The sequence below is a fragment of the Cheilinus undulatus genome, linkage group 3 (assembly GCF_018320785.1).
Source record: "Cheilinus undulatus linkage group 3, ASM1832078v1, whole genome shotgun sequence".
NCBI lineage: Eukaryota > Metazoa > Chordata > Actinopteri > Labriformes > Labridae > Cheilinus > Cheilinus undulatus.
The window spans coordinates 42,863,562-42,881,974 of record NC_054867.1 but is presented as its reverse complement, the minus strand read 5'-3'; the positions used below and the strand labels follow the sequence as shown (position 1 = coordinate 42,881,974).

Sequence of the window (18,413 nt, the reverse complement as noted above, 5' to 3'; positions counted from 1 at the left end):
AGGTTTTGTGTCATTCACTTTGATTCACATGCATTATTAAAGCAGAAAAGCAGCCTGCTCCTCTGGGTGATGAGCTAAATCCTGAGCCCATAAAAATTGGCATTTGTCTTTTTAAAGGAATTGCAGGGGATTGAAATGCTTTGAAATCTCCCTCTGCTGCTTCTTAAAAACGGCAGCAGTATGAGAGTTTGTTTCAGTTCTCACATGGAGAGGATGGGAGCCACAGCGTCGAGGGAGGCAATGAGGATGCCGCTCTCACAGATGCACGCTGTCAGCAGGAGGGACCATGTGGGCTCTCCGTTGGCCTTTCCGTGACCAAAGATCTGCAGGGACGGCACAGAAACATGTCAGCATCTCTGGCTTTTAGATGCAAAAATCTTTATGCAACATTTTTTTATGAAAAGGCAGAATTATTCAAATACAGACTAACCCGAAGGGCAGGTACAATGCCGTCTTTGGCAATGGCCTGCAGGAGACGAGGAGCTCCAGTCAAACTCTGAAGCCCAGCGCCACATGTGGAGAAGAAGGATCCAATCACGATCACCCATGGTGACGGCCATGCCAACGTGCCAATCACCAAATTCCCGTGGACTCCTTCTCCAAACCTAAGGGAGAGTGAATAATCTCATCGAATATCTTAAATCAAGCACCATATGATGATAAATATCAGCTTATTTCAGGCTTTTTACTTAAGAGAATATACTTACTTGTCCCTAAGGACCACACCCTCGATGCAGGCTCCAAACAGGATCACACTGGACATGTCTGAGCAGTCAGAGATCAGGAAAGTAAAATGTTGGCTAGCTAAATGTTTCTCGTCAGCTCTGTTTAGTGATTGACAGAACCTGATTACAAAAATCATGAACCTTTCTGTTCAGAGACGCCCTTAATGATCTGATAAACTAATCAGGTACACTCACTGAGGAAAGAAGACTATTGATTTGTTTAGAATAATATCTCAGAGATCAATGGCGTTGTAACTAATCCTTCTGCTTTATTAAGTTGCGATTGCATCGGCAGCCCGATGATGCGATTAAATGTCCTAATCAAATTTGTTTAGAGCACAAGCTGATTACACGGAGATATATGGACAACATTCAAGATCACTGCAGAGAGAGGCCTGCCACCACATTTGACTCCAGCAGTGTGTTGAACCTGTACGTGAGGATTTTTCATGATGATCAGTACAAATTATATGAGAACTTTGCATAAAACATCTCAGAGAGTAAAGGGGGAAAAAGATGTTGCACCAGATGTGTTAGCTGTTTTCCAAACATACAACACGTTTATTCTTAGCCTCAGTAATCCATTGTCTTATACCAGTGTGCTAAAGAGGCTAGCATCAATGATTTTAAAGCAGGAACAACTAAGCTGTGACCAGGGTCAGTTTGAGTAATTCGAAGGCCCAAGGCAGAGACCACTACAAGGCCCTTTCCCTTGTACACTTTGAAGCAGCTTTTTGAGTTTACAAAGTCACGAAACAAAAGCACATACCTGAATCTGACATATAAGCACACAGTTGTACCTCTCAGAAGAGCACCATAACCCGAACTCACCACATTTTAACATTTCTCAAGTCTTGGACAGACTTATGAAAATAAGACAAATATGGTTACTGTTAGTGTAATGCTCATTCTTCTGCCATAAATCATATATTTTATGCCAATTACCACACAGGAATCATCATTCATCATTCATTTTTTCAGTATTTTAATGGATCTACCTAACAATAATTTGATTGAAAGAAGACATTTTGGGGGTTGGACTATGCTGCTTGGACCAAGGGTCCAAGTGGAAGTGTTTAGAAACAACAGCAACCCAGCCATGAATTAGAAGACTATGTAAAATCACAGAGCTGGGTGCTGCTAAGGCGCATGGTGTGTAAAGGTCAGCGACACTCTGCTGATTCTATAGAGTTCTGAACTTCCACTGGCATTAATGTTAGCACAAAAACTGTGCAGCATGAGCCTCAGGAATGGGTTTTCCATGGCCGAGCAGCTGCATACAAGCCTCACACCACCAAGTCCCACGCCTAGCATTGGATGGAGTGGGGCAACGCACACTGGACTGTGGAGCAGTGGAAACGTATTCTGCCTATTGTGCCAACTGTGAAGTTTGGTGCAGGAGGGATAATGGTATGGGGCTGTTTTTCAGGGTTTGGTCCAGGCCCTTATCTCCAGTGACAGCCAATCTTAATGCTTCAGCATACCAATACATTTTGGACAATGCTATGCTTCCAATGTTGTGGCAACAGTTTCTATTCCAACATGACTGTGCCCCAGTGCACAAAGCAAGGACTATAAAGACATTTTTTGATGAGTTTGGTGTGGAAGAACCTCAGTGGCCAGCACAGAGCAACCCCACTGAGTACCTTTGAGATGAACTGGAACAGAGAGTGTGAGCCAGGCTTTCTTGGCCAACATCAGTGCCAAGCCTCATAAACGCTCTACAGAATGAATGGGCAATAATTCCCACAGAAACATTCCAAAATCTTGCAGAGAGCCTTCCAAGGAGAGTGGATGCTGTTACAGCTTCAAAGAGGGGAAAATCCATATTAAAGTACATGTATTTGAATGTTTTGTAATTACAGTCACTGTTGGTGTAATGGTCATGCCACTGAATACAGGCCACTTGAAACACAAGGCCCTTAGCCTTTGCCTACTTTTGCCTAATGATAAAACCATTGACCAATTTTTCAGGCATACTCTGGGCTTATCACTGTTATACTTCTCTCAGAAATCAATCTGGTATTTAGGCAATCCAAGCCTTTGAAGGCTTACATGACCTTGAACTTTAATGATGGTTCTGTATGCCGGGCAACCAAAGCAAGACAGCTTGTTAATGCTAACCTTAAACACAATAATATCTGGTCAGAAACCATAAGATATTTTTAAAGGGAAACATTAGGATTTGTGTAACAAAATAAAACCTGGACATAAAGGTCTAATTCATAGCTTTAGAAATTCATTATCTATTAAAGATTAATACTGAACTGTAAATATTTCATCATGTTAGAATTCAAAACTAAGCGGAGAACTAATCTCATTGTGAATGCTCCATGTATTGTCTCCTGTTCTCCTGCAGGGGGCAGTAGTGTAAGGATACAGACAGTGGAGGTGGTGGTGATGGCTGCAATGGTTCCAATGGGGATCGACTTCTGGGCATCACGCAGGTCTCCGGAGCGGTTGGAGCCGGCCATGATCCCTGGACAGATAGACAGGAAGCGAAAAAGATCAAGGTCAGGAGATAGAAACAAACAAACAAACAAACAAAGGGCACAGAAGTAGAGGCAGCTCAGGTGATTCCTTTGCATGCAGGTTTAGAGGTATTTATTCAACACATTTACTACAGCTCCCAAACATGTATGACAAGTGTAACGGCCAAAAAAGCAATACCTGTCACAGAGGGGAAGTAAATGCCGACCAGCAGCGTGAAGAAGCTGGTGATGTCAGCCAACACGTAGCGTGTATTGCTTGTCAGGGGGTCATCAGGATCTTCCACTGAATCCATGTTAGTTCTGGCAATCAGATCACCCTTCTCATAGTAGGTCCCAAACAGGTTCTCTGGAGATATGAAAAAGGGGTGCAGGAATGTTAAATGAAGACAAAACCAGACTTAAAAACTGGTTTGACTGTACCTGTTTCATTTCATTAAAGACAGAACAGTTATTAGATGTTTTACTTTTAGGCTTTTGCACTCATCTTCTAATGTTTGCGCTACAATAAACAAAAGGTAATAGTTGCATTCTGCAGGGATTTCAATATTAAACCTGGGCTTTAACCTTAAAGCATGAGGAGGCTTCAGCTAACTTTGGTTTGTTAGCTTTAACAAAATGCAGCATTTTTGGAGACCAACCAAGGTTTAAAAACACACAAAGACATAATGACATAATAAGATGTTATTCTGCACTCTGCCCTGTTTATAAGACACAATTATACTCTTGTATGTTTTAGAGGTCTCTGACTTCTTCAGCATTACATTAACCATAGACTTTAATTCAGATGTGAATCTAAACCAGGGGCTCCCAAACTTTTTTCACGAGAGACTTAAACTGATAATCCAATCTAACAACTTCAGAGCAGACAGATCCTCACATCCCTCTTAGAGGAAAAAAGTTTTAGGTTTAAACTACATTCAGAAATTGGAATGGATATCAGTATTAGCTGAAATGATTTCATAAATATCTTCGTATCGGCTATATCGTCAAACATCCAATATCGTGGAGCGCACAGACAGCCTAGCAGTCTAAGGCGCTACCCATGTACGCGGCCCAGGTTTGGATCCGTCCTGTGGCCCTTTACCGCATGTCTCTCCCCACTCTCTCTCCTGTTTCCGACTCTATCCACTGTCCTGTAATAAAGGCATGAAAGCCCAAAAATGAATCTTAAAAAAAAAAAAAAAAACTAAACTAAACATCCAATATTGTGCATCCCTACTCTCTTTATCTTTCACAGAATTTAAACAGCTCCTATCATGGCTGACACTTGAAGACTTCTGAGTCATTTCACTCAGTTAGAAACCTTCCCTAAACAAAAAGGACTACTTAAATGTACCCAAAAGTTTATAAATTCAAAAGCTGTAAAAGTCAGGATCAGTTTTATTGTTTGGCTTTGCATCCCTGGAATCCTTTTTTAAACATTTAAATCAAACTCCAGCCACTCTCTGTTTGTGCTTTTCACTAACAAGGACATCTTTGAGTTTTAGTAGTGTTGCTAAATAAACACAAGCAAGGATTTATACCGTACAAATGCATTTTCATATTTCATTCATTCACAGAAAAAAGGGGAACCAACCTGAGAGGATTCCACTGGTGACCCCAGGGATGCCCTGGATCTGAGATATGTTGTTGGCAGCGAAGTATTTGTCACAGGTAGCGTTGAGGAAAGGTGAGTCACAGAACATGCGCCACAGCTGGGTGGTGACTGTCCCGTTAGCTGTCTCGATGGTCTTGGCACACACATCAAAAGTCTTCCACACTAAGGTGCGGTTACCTAAGACACACACACTGGAGAGAAAGAAAGCATGCAAACTGTCTGTCAGAGCTTCGTTCAAGTGTTCAAGTAATTTAGTAACAATTCAGCACATTAAAATGCTAAATGCTACAGTCTGCTGGCAAATTAATTTGATTCCATTCAATTTAATTTATTTAGTCAGTGATACAACAATAGCTCTACAGATGTAAACAGGGGAAAATGAATAATCTGATTAAGTAAGCATAAAAACACTTATGCTTTTAAATGTCAAACTTTGACTCAAACAATAATATCCCCCTCTGGGGTGATTTTTCTGGAATTTGCAGATCCAAACATGTCTAGGATTCACAGCTAAAAAAGCTGCTAAAACAAAATGCCTTTGTTTAATGAAAACCATGATTGCATCTTAATGAAAAGAGAATATAAACTTCAGTGTGAGACTACATGTTGGGAATAAAATTTAACTCAGCATCTGTTTAAGAGGATCAGGGGTCAAAACTCAAAATCTTATTCTATACTAGACAAAAATTACTGATTTTATTTGTTTTTATATTTCTGTCAGTTTTTGTGTGTGTGCTTAAATGTGTCTGATTTAATGACATTTTTTAAAATCTGCTCTCTATTATAAGTGCATGTTTTAATGTACAGAACTTTGTAACTTAGTTTTGAAGAGGAACTTTACAACAAGTTTATGGTCATAATATAATTAATTGAAATTTCCCCGCTTGAAATATAATCACCATCCTCAGAATTGGTAGTTGGTTTAACTAATTATTAACGTTTTAATTAAAGTAGGCCCACAATGTTGATAAATGTTGGGTCTAAGCTATAAAAACCCCACTATTCAATATAGCATTGCTGAAGCATGCAATAAACTGTTTAAAATAGCAACAACAGACTACAGCCAGTATGGTCAGGCAAGGTTGAAGCATGATCATTTTTTTGTGCTTACTTTAGACAGTTTTCTGAGTGTTTTTTCGACTTTTGATGGGCTGACTCATCCAGATTTAAATTTCTTTCATATCCATAGAGAAAATAATTAGTCACTTTTTCATCCTTAGCTTGGGCTAGCTCGATGCCTAGCAGGTCAGCAAGAACTGAAATATTACCAGAAAATGAACAAATAAATCTTAATGTGTTCAAACATGTAGCGCAGGGACACTTTCATTTCAACTAGCACAGCTTATCTATACTATAAGCTCTTTTATTTTAACAAAACATGAGATACTTGTGCCCTACAGAAAATACAAGACTTCAGTGAATAAATCTTTAATCCCAATTATGCCCTTAATATTGGCCCACAAGTCCCCCAGTGTCCCCCTATATCATTAATCTACCAGGATCCTGACTCAAAGTTCACTGATGGACACTGTGCCAACAATGCATCCCTTAACTTAAAAAAATGTTCTGAGTGTTTTTCTTTTTCCCTTTGTCATTGCTTTTGATATCCTGTGTAAAGCACTTTGAATGGCCTTTTGCTGAAAAGTGCTCTACAAAAAAACTTGCCTTGCCTGAAAGTTGCTTTAGCTTTGTTTTTAAATGACTCAGGACTTGTCTGACAATTTCAGTACAGATATAAAATCTTAACAGGACCAGCTAAAGCTCTCACTAAACAATGAGAAGCTGTGCATTTTTAACATAATTAACATTTTTGTAATAACACTGAATGCTTTTTACTTTAATGGATCTTACAGTCAGTTTTCGACTTTATATCTGCATTGATATCAATGCAAGGCTCCTTTGAAATAGCACTGATTTATATCAGATATTAGATTAACTAACCAAAAATGCCAGATAGACTGTTTCAGAAATCCACAAGATGGGCATATCCCCATTTATCCAGGAAACCTTCCACTGAAAGTGTTTGCTAAGGGAAGTGGAGCTAGTTGGTGGATAAAACTGATGAAAAGGCTGGTAGGGAGAAGTGCAAAAGCATCTCTTTCTGCCAATAAAAGCTTTCAGTGTGGTTCTTTATTCCCCTTTTAATAAAGGTATGCTGTCTAGACTCGATGAAAACTGTTGCTTAAGCTACATCCAAGCAACTAGCTTCACTGGCGGCAGCCATTGCTTACAAAACAACTAAACTAGACCCCCGTTATCATCTCAAACTAATGCCGGTAGTAACTAAGGTCGGTAGAAGAGTGACCACATCCTTTCCGCAAAGACAGCTGTCATTGCTGTTCATTGTTCTTCTTTATAAACAGAAATGTGGTCCAGTTCTAGTAAAACTGACGCTATACTAAAGCTAAATCAGTGCTAAATGCTACACTGGCGGCAGCCATTGCTATTGGCTCCCAGTGCAGCTAAATCCCACCTTGATAGACTCCAATGACACTGATTGGTCAGGTCTGTTCTCTGACCTTGCATAAACATTTCAGATTGGAGCTTTGCGGGATGGATATGCCTGATGATGGACATGGAATCAGGCCAATCCATCAGCTTTGAGAGGCTAGTTCTGTACATTTGCTTGAGGAAAATTTCTCCATACCTTGCTAAATTCGAAATGACCCCTGATTAAGAGTATTTGATAGTATGAACACAATTTCCAAATGTAATTGGCATTCTTGCATCAAATCAATGCAGTTAATTCACAAAAAGGGCACCTGTGTGTTTTCTAGTTACACTGAGTATTACTTGTGTCTTTTTTATCATTGTGTTCTGTGGCTGAGTTCAAATCATGTCAGCCTGTGTCGGCGGTCATTGCTTACGGGAAATCTGGAGGATCAACAGCGGTCTTGATGACCCCGGCGTACACAGCCAGGATGGAGAGAATGACGCAGGCCAGGAAGACCAGGGCCAGCTTGTTGACGTACTTCACGCCCACAAACACCACGGTGGCCATGGAGGTCAGCAGGATGGTCCCATACACTCGCATGTTGTTCAGCAGGGCGGCCTCTGCCTCGGGTCCCTCCAGACCCTCCAGGGGGAAGATGGCTGCCTTTGGCACTATGTAGATCTGGAGAGGAAGGGTTATGTCAGTATTATTTCATATTTACCCAGGGAGAACACCTGTATTTCCTCATAAAAGATCCATAGAATCTGTTGCTCTCGGGCATTTTGGTGTTAGTTGTTCAGGGAGCATTACTCATCCTCCTTCTCTCCTCACATTTCCCCCGCCTGTCTTGGGATTCAAACCAACAGATTGCAGGTCACACGCCTGCTCCTTTAGCTCATTGTTTACTGCTGGATTTAATAAATCTCACCATGTGTTGAAAAAAAAGGAGAAATATAATAAAATGGAGGTGAGAAAGGCGTGAGAAGAGTGAAGAGGACAACTCTGTGGAGTGTGAAATCACGTGATGCTCACATTAACAGTCCTCTACTGGAGCTTAAAGACGTAACACTGTTCTGCTATTTTAATTCAGCAAAATTAAAGAACTCGAGCATGGTATTAGTATTCAAATTTAACTGCCATTATTACACTTTTACTACAGGTCAATCTAAGAATAGTCCCCTCATATAAAAGATGGTAAACCCCTCATTAGCCTGTCAGTATCTGTCATCAGCTGCAGATGAATCACAGCCGAGCGTTACATAAGCATGGGAATTTCTCTTTTTTCACATTATCATTTGGGTTCCAGTGAAATTAGCATAAAGAGGGAATAAAAACTGAGAAGAACGAGCGGGGAGTCATGGCTCATTTGGGTCATCTGGCTGCAGAAACTGATCTGCTGCTAAGAACAGCATATCACTAGGCAAACAAATCTCCTGCTTCACTGTGAACTGTTGATGCTGCCCAAAATAGCAGCATCAGTTTGTGTTCTTGGCTGTGGTGGAAGGATGAAACATATTCAAATCAGCCTTTTCCAGATCCGCTCCTTACACAATTCTGCAGGGATTGTTATTTTACAATGGAAACTAAGCCAGCATTGACCCAGAAGACAGAATTAACCTCCAGGCATGATCAAACCCTGCATTTCCATTAGAGACATCCAGAGGCAGAATGACGGGAGAATGAAATAATAATTTTCAAAAAAAAGGAAAAACACTCTGGTTTGTTGATAGCAGCCGACCCAAGTGATGAGAGCTGTTTCAAGGAATGGTCTTGTTCCTCCGCCAGTGTCTTGATAGCTCGCTAATGCAGTATTTGCATAATTACCCAATAGTCCATGCAGCGTGGAGGACTGCAGTGGAGGAAATTGTGGAATAAAAGACAGAGGAGGAGGAGGGGGAGGAGGAGGAGGAAAGGAATGAAGATGGAGATGAAAGATTCCTGCATTTCATCATCTGATCAGGATTCACGTTGGTGAACACACGGCTTTGGGAAAAAATAGCATCAAAGTGCAGCGAGCAGGAAAATAAACTGAAGAAGAAGAAATCTGTTTGTTACAAAGGCATGAGGAGCAGAGAGCTGCTCTGCACTCTCTCAGCTCTGTTAGATGGGGAGCACTATGGAGGATTTTTTTTCCTGTTTGCCTGTTCACCTTTAATTTAACTGCACTGAAGTCATCAGTGTCTGCAGGAATCTGGGATATCAAAACCTTTTAACCACTCCAATTTATTCTACAATAATGATAAGGCATCTGACAAAAAAATCAATACTATCTACGCAAAATATTGAATTTCAATCAAGGTTTTTGTTATACTGTAACATATTACTGGTGGAAATCTGTTATTCTCGGGGATTATGCGTAACATAAATGGATCAAAGAATTTAAAAAACCTTTATTGCTCATAAGGGAATTTGTACTGCATCAAGTGCATGAAAAGATGAATCACATAAGTTAAGAAAATCATTAAGGACAACACATAATAGATACAAAGCACATAATTTAAAAGGAAGCAGCATCATCAACGTTAAATCTGTTTTTTCTAACCTTAAAATAAAGCTGTTTTATCTTGCATCTAGCTGTATTTAGAAGAGCAATATCATGACTCAGACGTGTGTTAGAATTAAAAAATGGCAAAATTCTACTCATAAATGATTAATGAAATGAATAATGATGATGAATGATAAATGAAAAATATATAAATAATATAAAATAAAATAAGAATAATAAAGAAATAATAACATAAACATTAAAGTCCCTGTAAAGTGATAAAAAAAAGTCTTTACATTTTGTTTGTTGTATGACAGGCCACTGTGTTATTAACCACTAGGCCAAATTTCAGTCTTGAAAAACATCTTTAAGTCTATAAAATTAGACTTCAAAATAATGAAAAATGAGGCATTGATATCTGCTCTAGGATGGTGTGGGCGTGTCTGTTGAAAGAGCTGAAGCCATGCCCACTTATGAGAAATACGATCCTCTCAAATATTATAAAAGCTTCTGATCAGAGCACACCCCCCTGGCTCTGTAACAGAGGAGAGAGACAGGTGTCGGGGATTACATCTACTGTTTTCTGGCACAAATCTTTGTTATGCTTTTAATGACACATAGGCCACCATGGCTGATAGATCTGGGAAATTTACCTCACACTGAACAAAAACACAGCATGTAACTGGGTGTTCACTTTAATGAAGGCTGTGACATCAGCTAACAACAGACTGTACTCAGATGATCTCAGTGTTTTCACATTTACAACAACCTTATTCCAACATATGCCCAGTGAAAGTTCCAACTGAGCACGAAAATGACTTTTAAATTTTTTTTTTTCATACATTATCAATCTTTGATTATATTTCTGTAGTTGTCATGATAGACTGTAGGGAAATATTGATATTTTGGGGTGTAAACTTTCTGTTGTATGTCTCTTTGTGTCTGTACTCTAAATATGGAGCTACGGCTAACATGCTATTTGGCTTTACTTTGCATGAAGTTGGTTAACAGGCCAACAATTAACATTTTTAATCATAATGAAGCTCAGAAATTTAGTTAATTGTGATTTATTTTCCTTATTTGTGTTTTGAAATTCCACTATATAAAATGCTGTTTTGTTTCATTTTGGATATTGTACTGTCTTCCACTAAAAGTAATTGACTTCCCATTTGGATACAAACCTGCTTTTATTTTGAAAGAATATAAGGACCTTAGAGAAGACAAGCATTAACCTCAGTGTGGAAAAAGGAAGTTGTAATGAAAGAGAAAAATATTAATTTTGATGTGTGGTTAGCTACAGAAATTATGAGATTAATCCTGGTTAAAAACTTTAGTCATTTGACAGCCTTAATTATTAAATATCAAAAACCAAGAAAACCAAAATACAGACTAAATTATGCGGTTGATTTCATGGTCTTATAATTATAACTGGTCCTTTAAGGCCCGCCATAATGCTGTTGTGGCCTAGGATGAAACTGAGTTTGACAGCCCTGGTTTAAGGCAATATTATCCCACTGCTGGCTCCATTTTGACAACAGCCATGAGAAACATATTTTCATTTTTCATTCAAGTCTGCAAAAGTGTATTACCAAAAATATCAAACTGTTGAACCAATAAACTACTCCCTCAGCTTACATCTTGAATCTGTTATGTCTAGGGCAAAATACCCCCGCTCTTAAAAAAAGAAAACAGCAAACATCAACACAAATCATCACAATGCCAGACTGAATAATGAAGTGGAAAACGAAGTGGTTATTCAGCCTGAATCTCATAATACGCCGGGTCTCCCTTGAAAAAATACATTTTAATATCAATGGTACCTTTGTGTGGTTAAAGAAAAGGAAATAAAAGAGTGGAAAAGATGCTCAGTATTCTCAGTAGACGTCAGTGTTTGGTTTTTGAATGCATCTGTGCTGCTGGTTTTGTTTGGCTCCTTGCCTCTTTTCATTGAACCACTTCCAATATTGGCACCAGTTTATTCTTGGACCAGAGCAACACTGAACCAAATCTTTCATGTTTTACCAACATAATTTCATCTGAGGGGTCGGATTCAAGCACTGCAAAGCTGCACAACGGCATCTCCTCCCTCTTGAGAAGGCTTTGATGACAGTGTTATGACTATGACAAAATGTGTGATGTTAGAGAGGGAGGGAGAAGCTGTGACTCGAGTGGTCATCCTCCACTAACCTGGCAAAGCTAAGCCATCATTTTCACTTCCTCTCATTGTGGTCTGAAACGCTATGGTTGGATTAACTTGTAATGGATGTCATGTCAAGCTGGGAGGAAAGAGAGACGTTTGACAGTTCTCTCTTTTTCTCACATTAACATGAACCCGCTCACTGAGCTGTCACTGATACATGCATCTAATTTTACAGGCCGGGCAAACATGGCAGGTGTTTCTAGAACTGATGTCAAAATGTTCAACAATCATCAAGTCACACTCAGAGTAAATCTGGGTTAAGAAATGGGTCATACACCTGCAAAAAAAGGCATTATTTCATCTATGAGGATTTATCATTAGATTTGTTTGAAAAGGGTTGAGTTAGCTGCAGTAAACAGTGAGTCTAAAGATCATCAGAGGTGGCAAGAGAACAGAATTTTTGAGAAACTGTCAGGAAAAGGTTGGCCTGGTTGGAGCAGGTGCCCTATGTGTAGGGGTAAATGCTCTTATTACACTGGTCACAGGTTTGATTCTCATTACTTACATTGTTTGGTCCCCATATTTCATATGTCTCTTAATCTGTTATGTCAAATAAAGGTCAAAAAGACAAAAAAAAAAAATCTGAAAAAGTTTTCTGTATTATTAGGAGCTTTAGACTTTTTTTCTTAATTGGATAGGACAGATACAAAGTGACAAAATGTGTGGGAGAGACTTGCAACAAATGGCCTCAAGACCACGAGCTGGACTTGGGACCAATGAGGACTGTAGCCCTGGTACAAAGGTAAACCCTCTACTAACTAAGCTGAACCAGCACCCCGTAAAGCCAAAAGAAAAATATGCAAAAAATAAAAACACATAAAGCATAGATGCCGAAGGCTCTGCTTTAGCACTATAATAAAGTATTTGTCATTCTATACTTGGCTCCTTTCTCTGACAATCATGTTAAAACCCACTGATTGCTCTGACACACTGCCTGTTTGATACTAATCCTCAACCACATACACTCATATTAAACTCTTCTTGATCCATCCTCTCTTCTAAGCAAGAACTCATTATTTCTGTTTGCCTTCAGCTTCAAAATAACTGAGTCAGCACACCTGGAGGTCTCACACTGTAACCGCCATAAATGATACAGAAATGAGACCCTTAAAACTGATATAAAGCTGTCACTGTAGAAATTAAGAGGTGAGGTGGAGAGTACTGCTCACCAGGAGGAGCTCGATGGCCCCCAGGATGTACATGGCTCCAGCGAAGGTGGTACCTAGATAAAAACAGATCCCCACCGCGCCCCCAAACTCTGGGCCAAGTGAGCGGGAAATCATGTAGTAGGAGCCTCCAGCTGTGAAAAAAACACATCCATGTTAACATGCATGCTCAGAAATACATATGTGAAGACTTTATGTGGGTGCATATGTGATTATAAACACATTGAATGACTGTGTGGAACTGCATGAAATAGACTATAAAATTTAAAGTGTACAGTATAGTAGTAGTATATACTATATAATGAAGTATATTATTGTTTAGTATAGTATTGTATAGTATAACAAGTACATTATAGTGCAGTACAGTACAGTACAGTATATAGCATAGCATAGCATAGTAAAGTATAGTTTAGTATAGTATAGTACAGTTGGTATAGTATAGTATATATAGTATAGTATAATACAGTTGGTATAGTATAGTATAGTATAGTATAGTATAGTATAGTATAACAAGTATAATATAGTACAGCATAGCAAGTATAGTATAGTGCAGTATCAAATAGCATAGTATAGTGTAGACTATATAGTGTAGTATATTATTATCTAGTATAGTATAGTATAGCATAGTATAGTATAGTATAGTATAGTATAACAAGTACAGTGCTGTGGTACAAGTACAGTACAGTACAGTACAGTACAGTATATAGCATAGCATAGCATGGTATAGTATGGTATAGTATGAAAAAGAATTTTAAAGTATAGTTTACTATATTATAGTATACCAGACAATTTCCTCAAGCGGAAATCGCGAGAGGGGCTCGGGGGGCGGTGCCAGTTTCATCGCAAGGCCATTTATGACAATAGCCGACTTGTCATTACAAGGTCATGTCCAAGTCCAAGCTGAAGCAGCATGTAGCTGGACAATGACACGGTGAAATGGTTGAGAAACACTGTACATGACAGGAGACTTCATTCATGTGTTTTAGTCATGTGGCCTGATTAGCTGATGCTGATCACCTGGCAACTGAGCCTCAGCTGTTTTCTTGACATACCTGGTGGTGTTGACCCTCCCCATGAAATAGAGTCCTTTATTTGAATTTTATACAGACATGCAGTTCCTGTCAAGGTCTTGATGAGAGCAGGTGCAGAAGAGATGAACTTGTTATTTCCAGCTCCATTTGAACACATTAAAAACTTTTGTTGAGAAAGGATTGTGTGTTGCTATTTTGATTGACGTCACCAAAGTCAAGAGAACACAGAAACACACACCAATGCCTGCTTCACGCGCTAACACACATACAAATTAACAATCTCTCCCATTCACTTCATATGGGATATATGTGTGGCTGTCTTTGGCGACTGACGTCGCCAAAGACTTTATGGGGGACTGTATGTGGATGAGAAGCCACCCACCATCCTGTTAAAGCATTGTTTAAATGGGCTGCTTTATTGGAACAGCTCCATGTGTGTGCATGATCAGAGCCCATTGAGGGCTGTATCTGTGTGTCAATCAAGGATGACATCATCAAAGCACCAGAGCTGCTGTTGCCATGGTAATTAATGCCTGCACGGTTACGCATCACTGATTACAGATTAGTTACACCTGAGGCAGCAGAGAGTAGTTTTGGGTGATTTTTGCTTGTGAACACAGTCTCTTTCTCCTCTCCGTGTGCGAAAACCGTAAATGGTATCATCAAACGGATTTCGGCGTGAGCATCTGCAGGCTTGGAACTAGCTGTGATGTAATTTTGGTGTTGATTGTGCAAGAAATGAGGCCAGGAGGGTGATCTAAAAACAGGCATCTTTTTGACTTTGAAATGAAATGGATCCGATTCGGTAACATTGCAGCAGATGGCCGAGATGTCCATTTTCTTGAGACAGTTGGTCCTCTCGTGTCGTTGCCCCGAGCCCCTAATTACAGTATAGTATAGTATAGTATAGTATAGTATAGTATAGTACAGTTGGAATAGCATAGTATAGTATAGTAAAGTGTAGTGTAAGAAAGTACAGTTGGTATAGTATAATATAGTAAAGTATAGTAAAGTACAGTTGGTATAGTATAGTAAAGTACAGTTGGTATAGTATAGTATAGTATAGTATAGTATAGTATAGTATAGTACAGTTGATATAGTATCGTATAGTATAGTAAAGAACAGTCGGTATAGTATAGTATAGTATAGTTTAGTAAAGTACAGTTGGTATAGTATAGTATAGTATAGTATAGTATAGTAAAGTACAGTTGGTATAGTATAGTATAGTAAAGTACAGTTGGTATAGTATAATATAGTATAGTATAGTATAGTATAGTCGATATAGTATCGTATAGTATAGTAAAGAACACTTGGTATAGTATAGTACAGTATAGTATAGTATAGTATAGTATAGTATATTATAGTATAGTGTAGTATAGTATAGTATAGTTTAGTGTAGTAAAGCATAGTATAGTAAAAGTATAACATAGTGTAGTATAGTATAGAATAGTATAGTAAAAGTATAGCAAGTATAGTATACTATAATATAGTATAACAAGTATAGCACAGTGCAGTACAGTACATGACAGTGTAGTTTAGTATAGTACAGTATAGTATAGTACAGTATAGTATAGTATAGTATAGTATAGTATAGTATAGTATAGAATAACAAGTATAGTATAGTACAGTATAGCAAGTATAGTATGGTGCAGTATAGAATAGCATAGTATAGTGTAGACTATATAGTGTAGTATATTATTATTTAGTATAGTATAGTAAAGTATAGTACAGTATAGGATCACAAGAACAGTGCTGTGCAGTACAGTACAGCACAGTACAGTATATAGCATAGCATAGCATAGCATGGTATAGTATGGTATAGTATGATATAGTATTTTATAGTATAGATTAGTATATTATAGTACATTACAGTATAGTATAGTATAGTATAGTACATTATAGTATTGTATAGTATAGTATAGTATAGTAAAGTATAGTATAGAATAGTAAAATAAAGCAAGTATAGTATAGTATAATAAAGTATAACAAGTATAGTACAGTGCAATACAGTACATGACAGTGTAGTGTAGTATAGGATAGTATAGTATAGTATAGTATAGTATAGAATAACAAGTATAGTATAGTACAGCATAGCAAGTATAGTATAGTGCAGTATAGAATAGCACAATATAGTGTAGACTTTATAGTGTAGTATATCATTATTTAGTATAGTATAGTATAGTAAAGTATAGTATTGTATAGTATAGTATAACAAGTACAGTGTTGTGCAGTACAGTACACTACAGTATATAGCATAGCATAGCATAGCATGGTATAGTATGGTATAGTATGATATAGTATTTTATAGTATAGTTGAGTATATTATAGTATAGTAAGTACATTATAGTATAGTATAGTATTGTATGGTATAGTATAGTATCGTTTATTATAGTATAGTATAGTATAGAATAGTAAAGTATAGTATAGTATAGTATACTATAGTATAGTATAGTATACTGTGCTGTGAAATAAAGCCCCTATCCTGATTTCTTTTATTTTTGCGTATTTGTCATACATCAATCTTTTAGATTATCAAACACATTTTAATATTAGAGAAAAATAACCTGAGTAAATACAAAATACAGGTTTTATATGATGATTTTATGTACTAAGGGATAATAAGCCACTCAAACGTACCTGGCCATATTTGAAAAAGGAATAGCCCCCTTAACCTTATAACTGGTTGTGCCACCAATACTGGCGATAACTGGAATTAATCCTTTACATCAATTTGGGGGGTTTTGGCTCATCTCATCTTTGCAGAATTGTTCAAATTCAGTCACATTGGAGGGTTTTTGAGTTTTCACTGCTCCAATTTTTCTCCATTTGTGGATAGTGGCTCTCACCTTGGATCACTGGAGTTCTAAAGCCTTAGAAATGGATTTGTTATACTTCTCAGACTTATAGATGTCAGTGACTTAGTATCTCATCTTTTCTTGAATGATGTGTTGCTTTTTAAGATCCTAGAGCCTACTTCACTTTGTCAGACAGGTTCTGTTTATTTCTTGATTTAACAGGTCAGGCAGTAATCAGGCCTGGGTGTGGCTGAGGAAATCTGTCTCAGCTTTCTGAAAATTTGGTTAATCACACTTAAATTAGGATTTAACAAGCAATTACTTTTTCACATAGGGCCAGGTGGCTGGATGGCCTTTTTTCCTTAATAAATGAAATAATTATTTAACATAAGATAATAAAAGCCTATTGTCACTGAACATTAGTTCATTAGTTCAACACCAGTTTCTATGATTCATCAGATTTACTTATGATTACATTTAAAAAAGGATCAAACGAAGCCAAATTAAGTAGTTGTAACTTTTGTTTTGCTGTATTTGTTTTTTAATCATTATGTTTAACCACACAGTCTGTATTGCCAAACACTATTAAAATTAATTGAGCAGACATAAATAGATAGACTTTAATCAGCACTTTGCAGCAGCATAAGAAGCTGCTACCAGTTATAACAGAGACAGTTATAATTGGCGATCACTTCCACACTTCTCCACAAGCCTGTAATTTCTTGTGACCCCTGCTGTACGCGCACCAACTGCTAAGATGCAGGCCTCCATTACTCTGTGCACTGACATTATATAATACCGATTTACTGCTTGATGTGAACATGAATGTGTCTGCGCACAGACATTTGGCTGACGTTTTATTTTGTGTAAATAACCTTATGCGATGACAAAGTTAAAGTGCACAAGATTCCAGACTAGGGCTTTAAATGTTTCTGGGGATCTCAAGCTGCGCTGGCTGTAATTTGCCAAAAGCAGTCAGTGAAAGAGAGAATTTAGAAGCGGACAGACTCAAACAGTGATAACGGCATGGTGCCGGCGTCTGCTCACCCACCTGGCACTACTCCATTGGTAGCGATGGCACTCATCGAGATGGCAGTCAGCATGGTCTGCACAGAGAGGGAGGGGGGAAGACAGGAGATGTAAACAGAAAATGAGTTAGTCATTTGTTTAAAAATCAGCACTTATTAAAATTTCTTTAACCTGAGCTTTAAAATCAATGCCTAATGTTATCATCAGCAGGTCTACCCTAGGCCCCTGAAAAACCCGCAGAGTGGGCCCTACCCAGTAGTGATTTATTGTATCATCAATGCATGTGTGCTGGATCATTGGTGCTAGCATCATGGCTAACAGTTACGTCATTTTGGAGCTGAAAAGTGTATCAGGCTATTATTTGGTTCTGATGTTAAAATAACTATTCATGCTACTTTTTACCCTCTTTACACCCCCTTTAACTGTGTCTGCTTATTTTGGCCTTTTTTTTCCACATTA

The 18,413-nt window shown here is 38.1% G+C and overlaps 1 protein-coding gene across 3 annotated transcripts in view; it reads right to left on the bottom strand.

The window, feature by feature from the left end:
- The window catches only part of slc12a5a (solute carrier family 12 member 5a), a 315,053-nt gene that overhangs the window by 24,138 nt on the left and 272,502 nt on the right, over nucleotides 1-18,413 (bottom strand). For all 3 annotated transcript variants that reach the window (XM_041782804.1, XM_041782805.1, XM_041782806.1), the window contains exons 5-13: nucleotides 17,977-18,031; nucleotides 13,103-13,233; nucleotides 7,682-7,929; nucleotides 4,794-5,005; nucleotides 3,396-3,563; nucleotides 3,106-3,204; nucleotides 708-765; nucleotides 431-605; nucleotides 205-323 (exon numbers count right to left, since the gene is read on the bottom strand). In XM_041782804.1, the coding sequence (XP_041638738.1) occupies nucleotides 205-323; nucleotides 431-605; nucleotides 708-765; nucleotides 3,106-3,204; nucleotides 3,396-3,563; nucleotides 4,794-5,005; nucleotides 7,682-7,929; nucleotides 13,103-13,233; nucleotides 17,977-18,031 (1,265 nt within the window). The remainder of the gene's footprint in view (nucleotides 1-204; nucleotides 324-430; nucleotides 606-707; nucleotides 766-3,105; nucleotides 3,205-3,395; nucleotides 3,564-4,793; nucleotides 5,006-7,681; nucleotides 7,930-13,102; nucleotides 13,234-17,976; nucleotides 18,032-18,413) is intronic.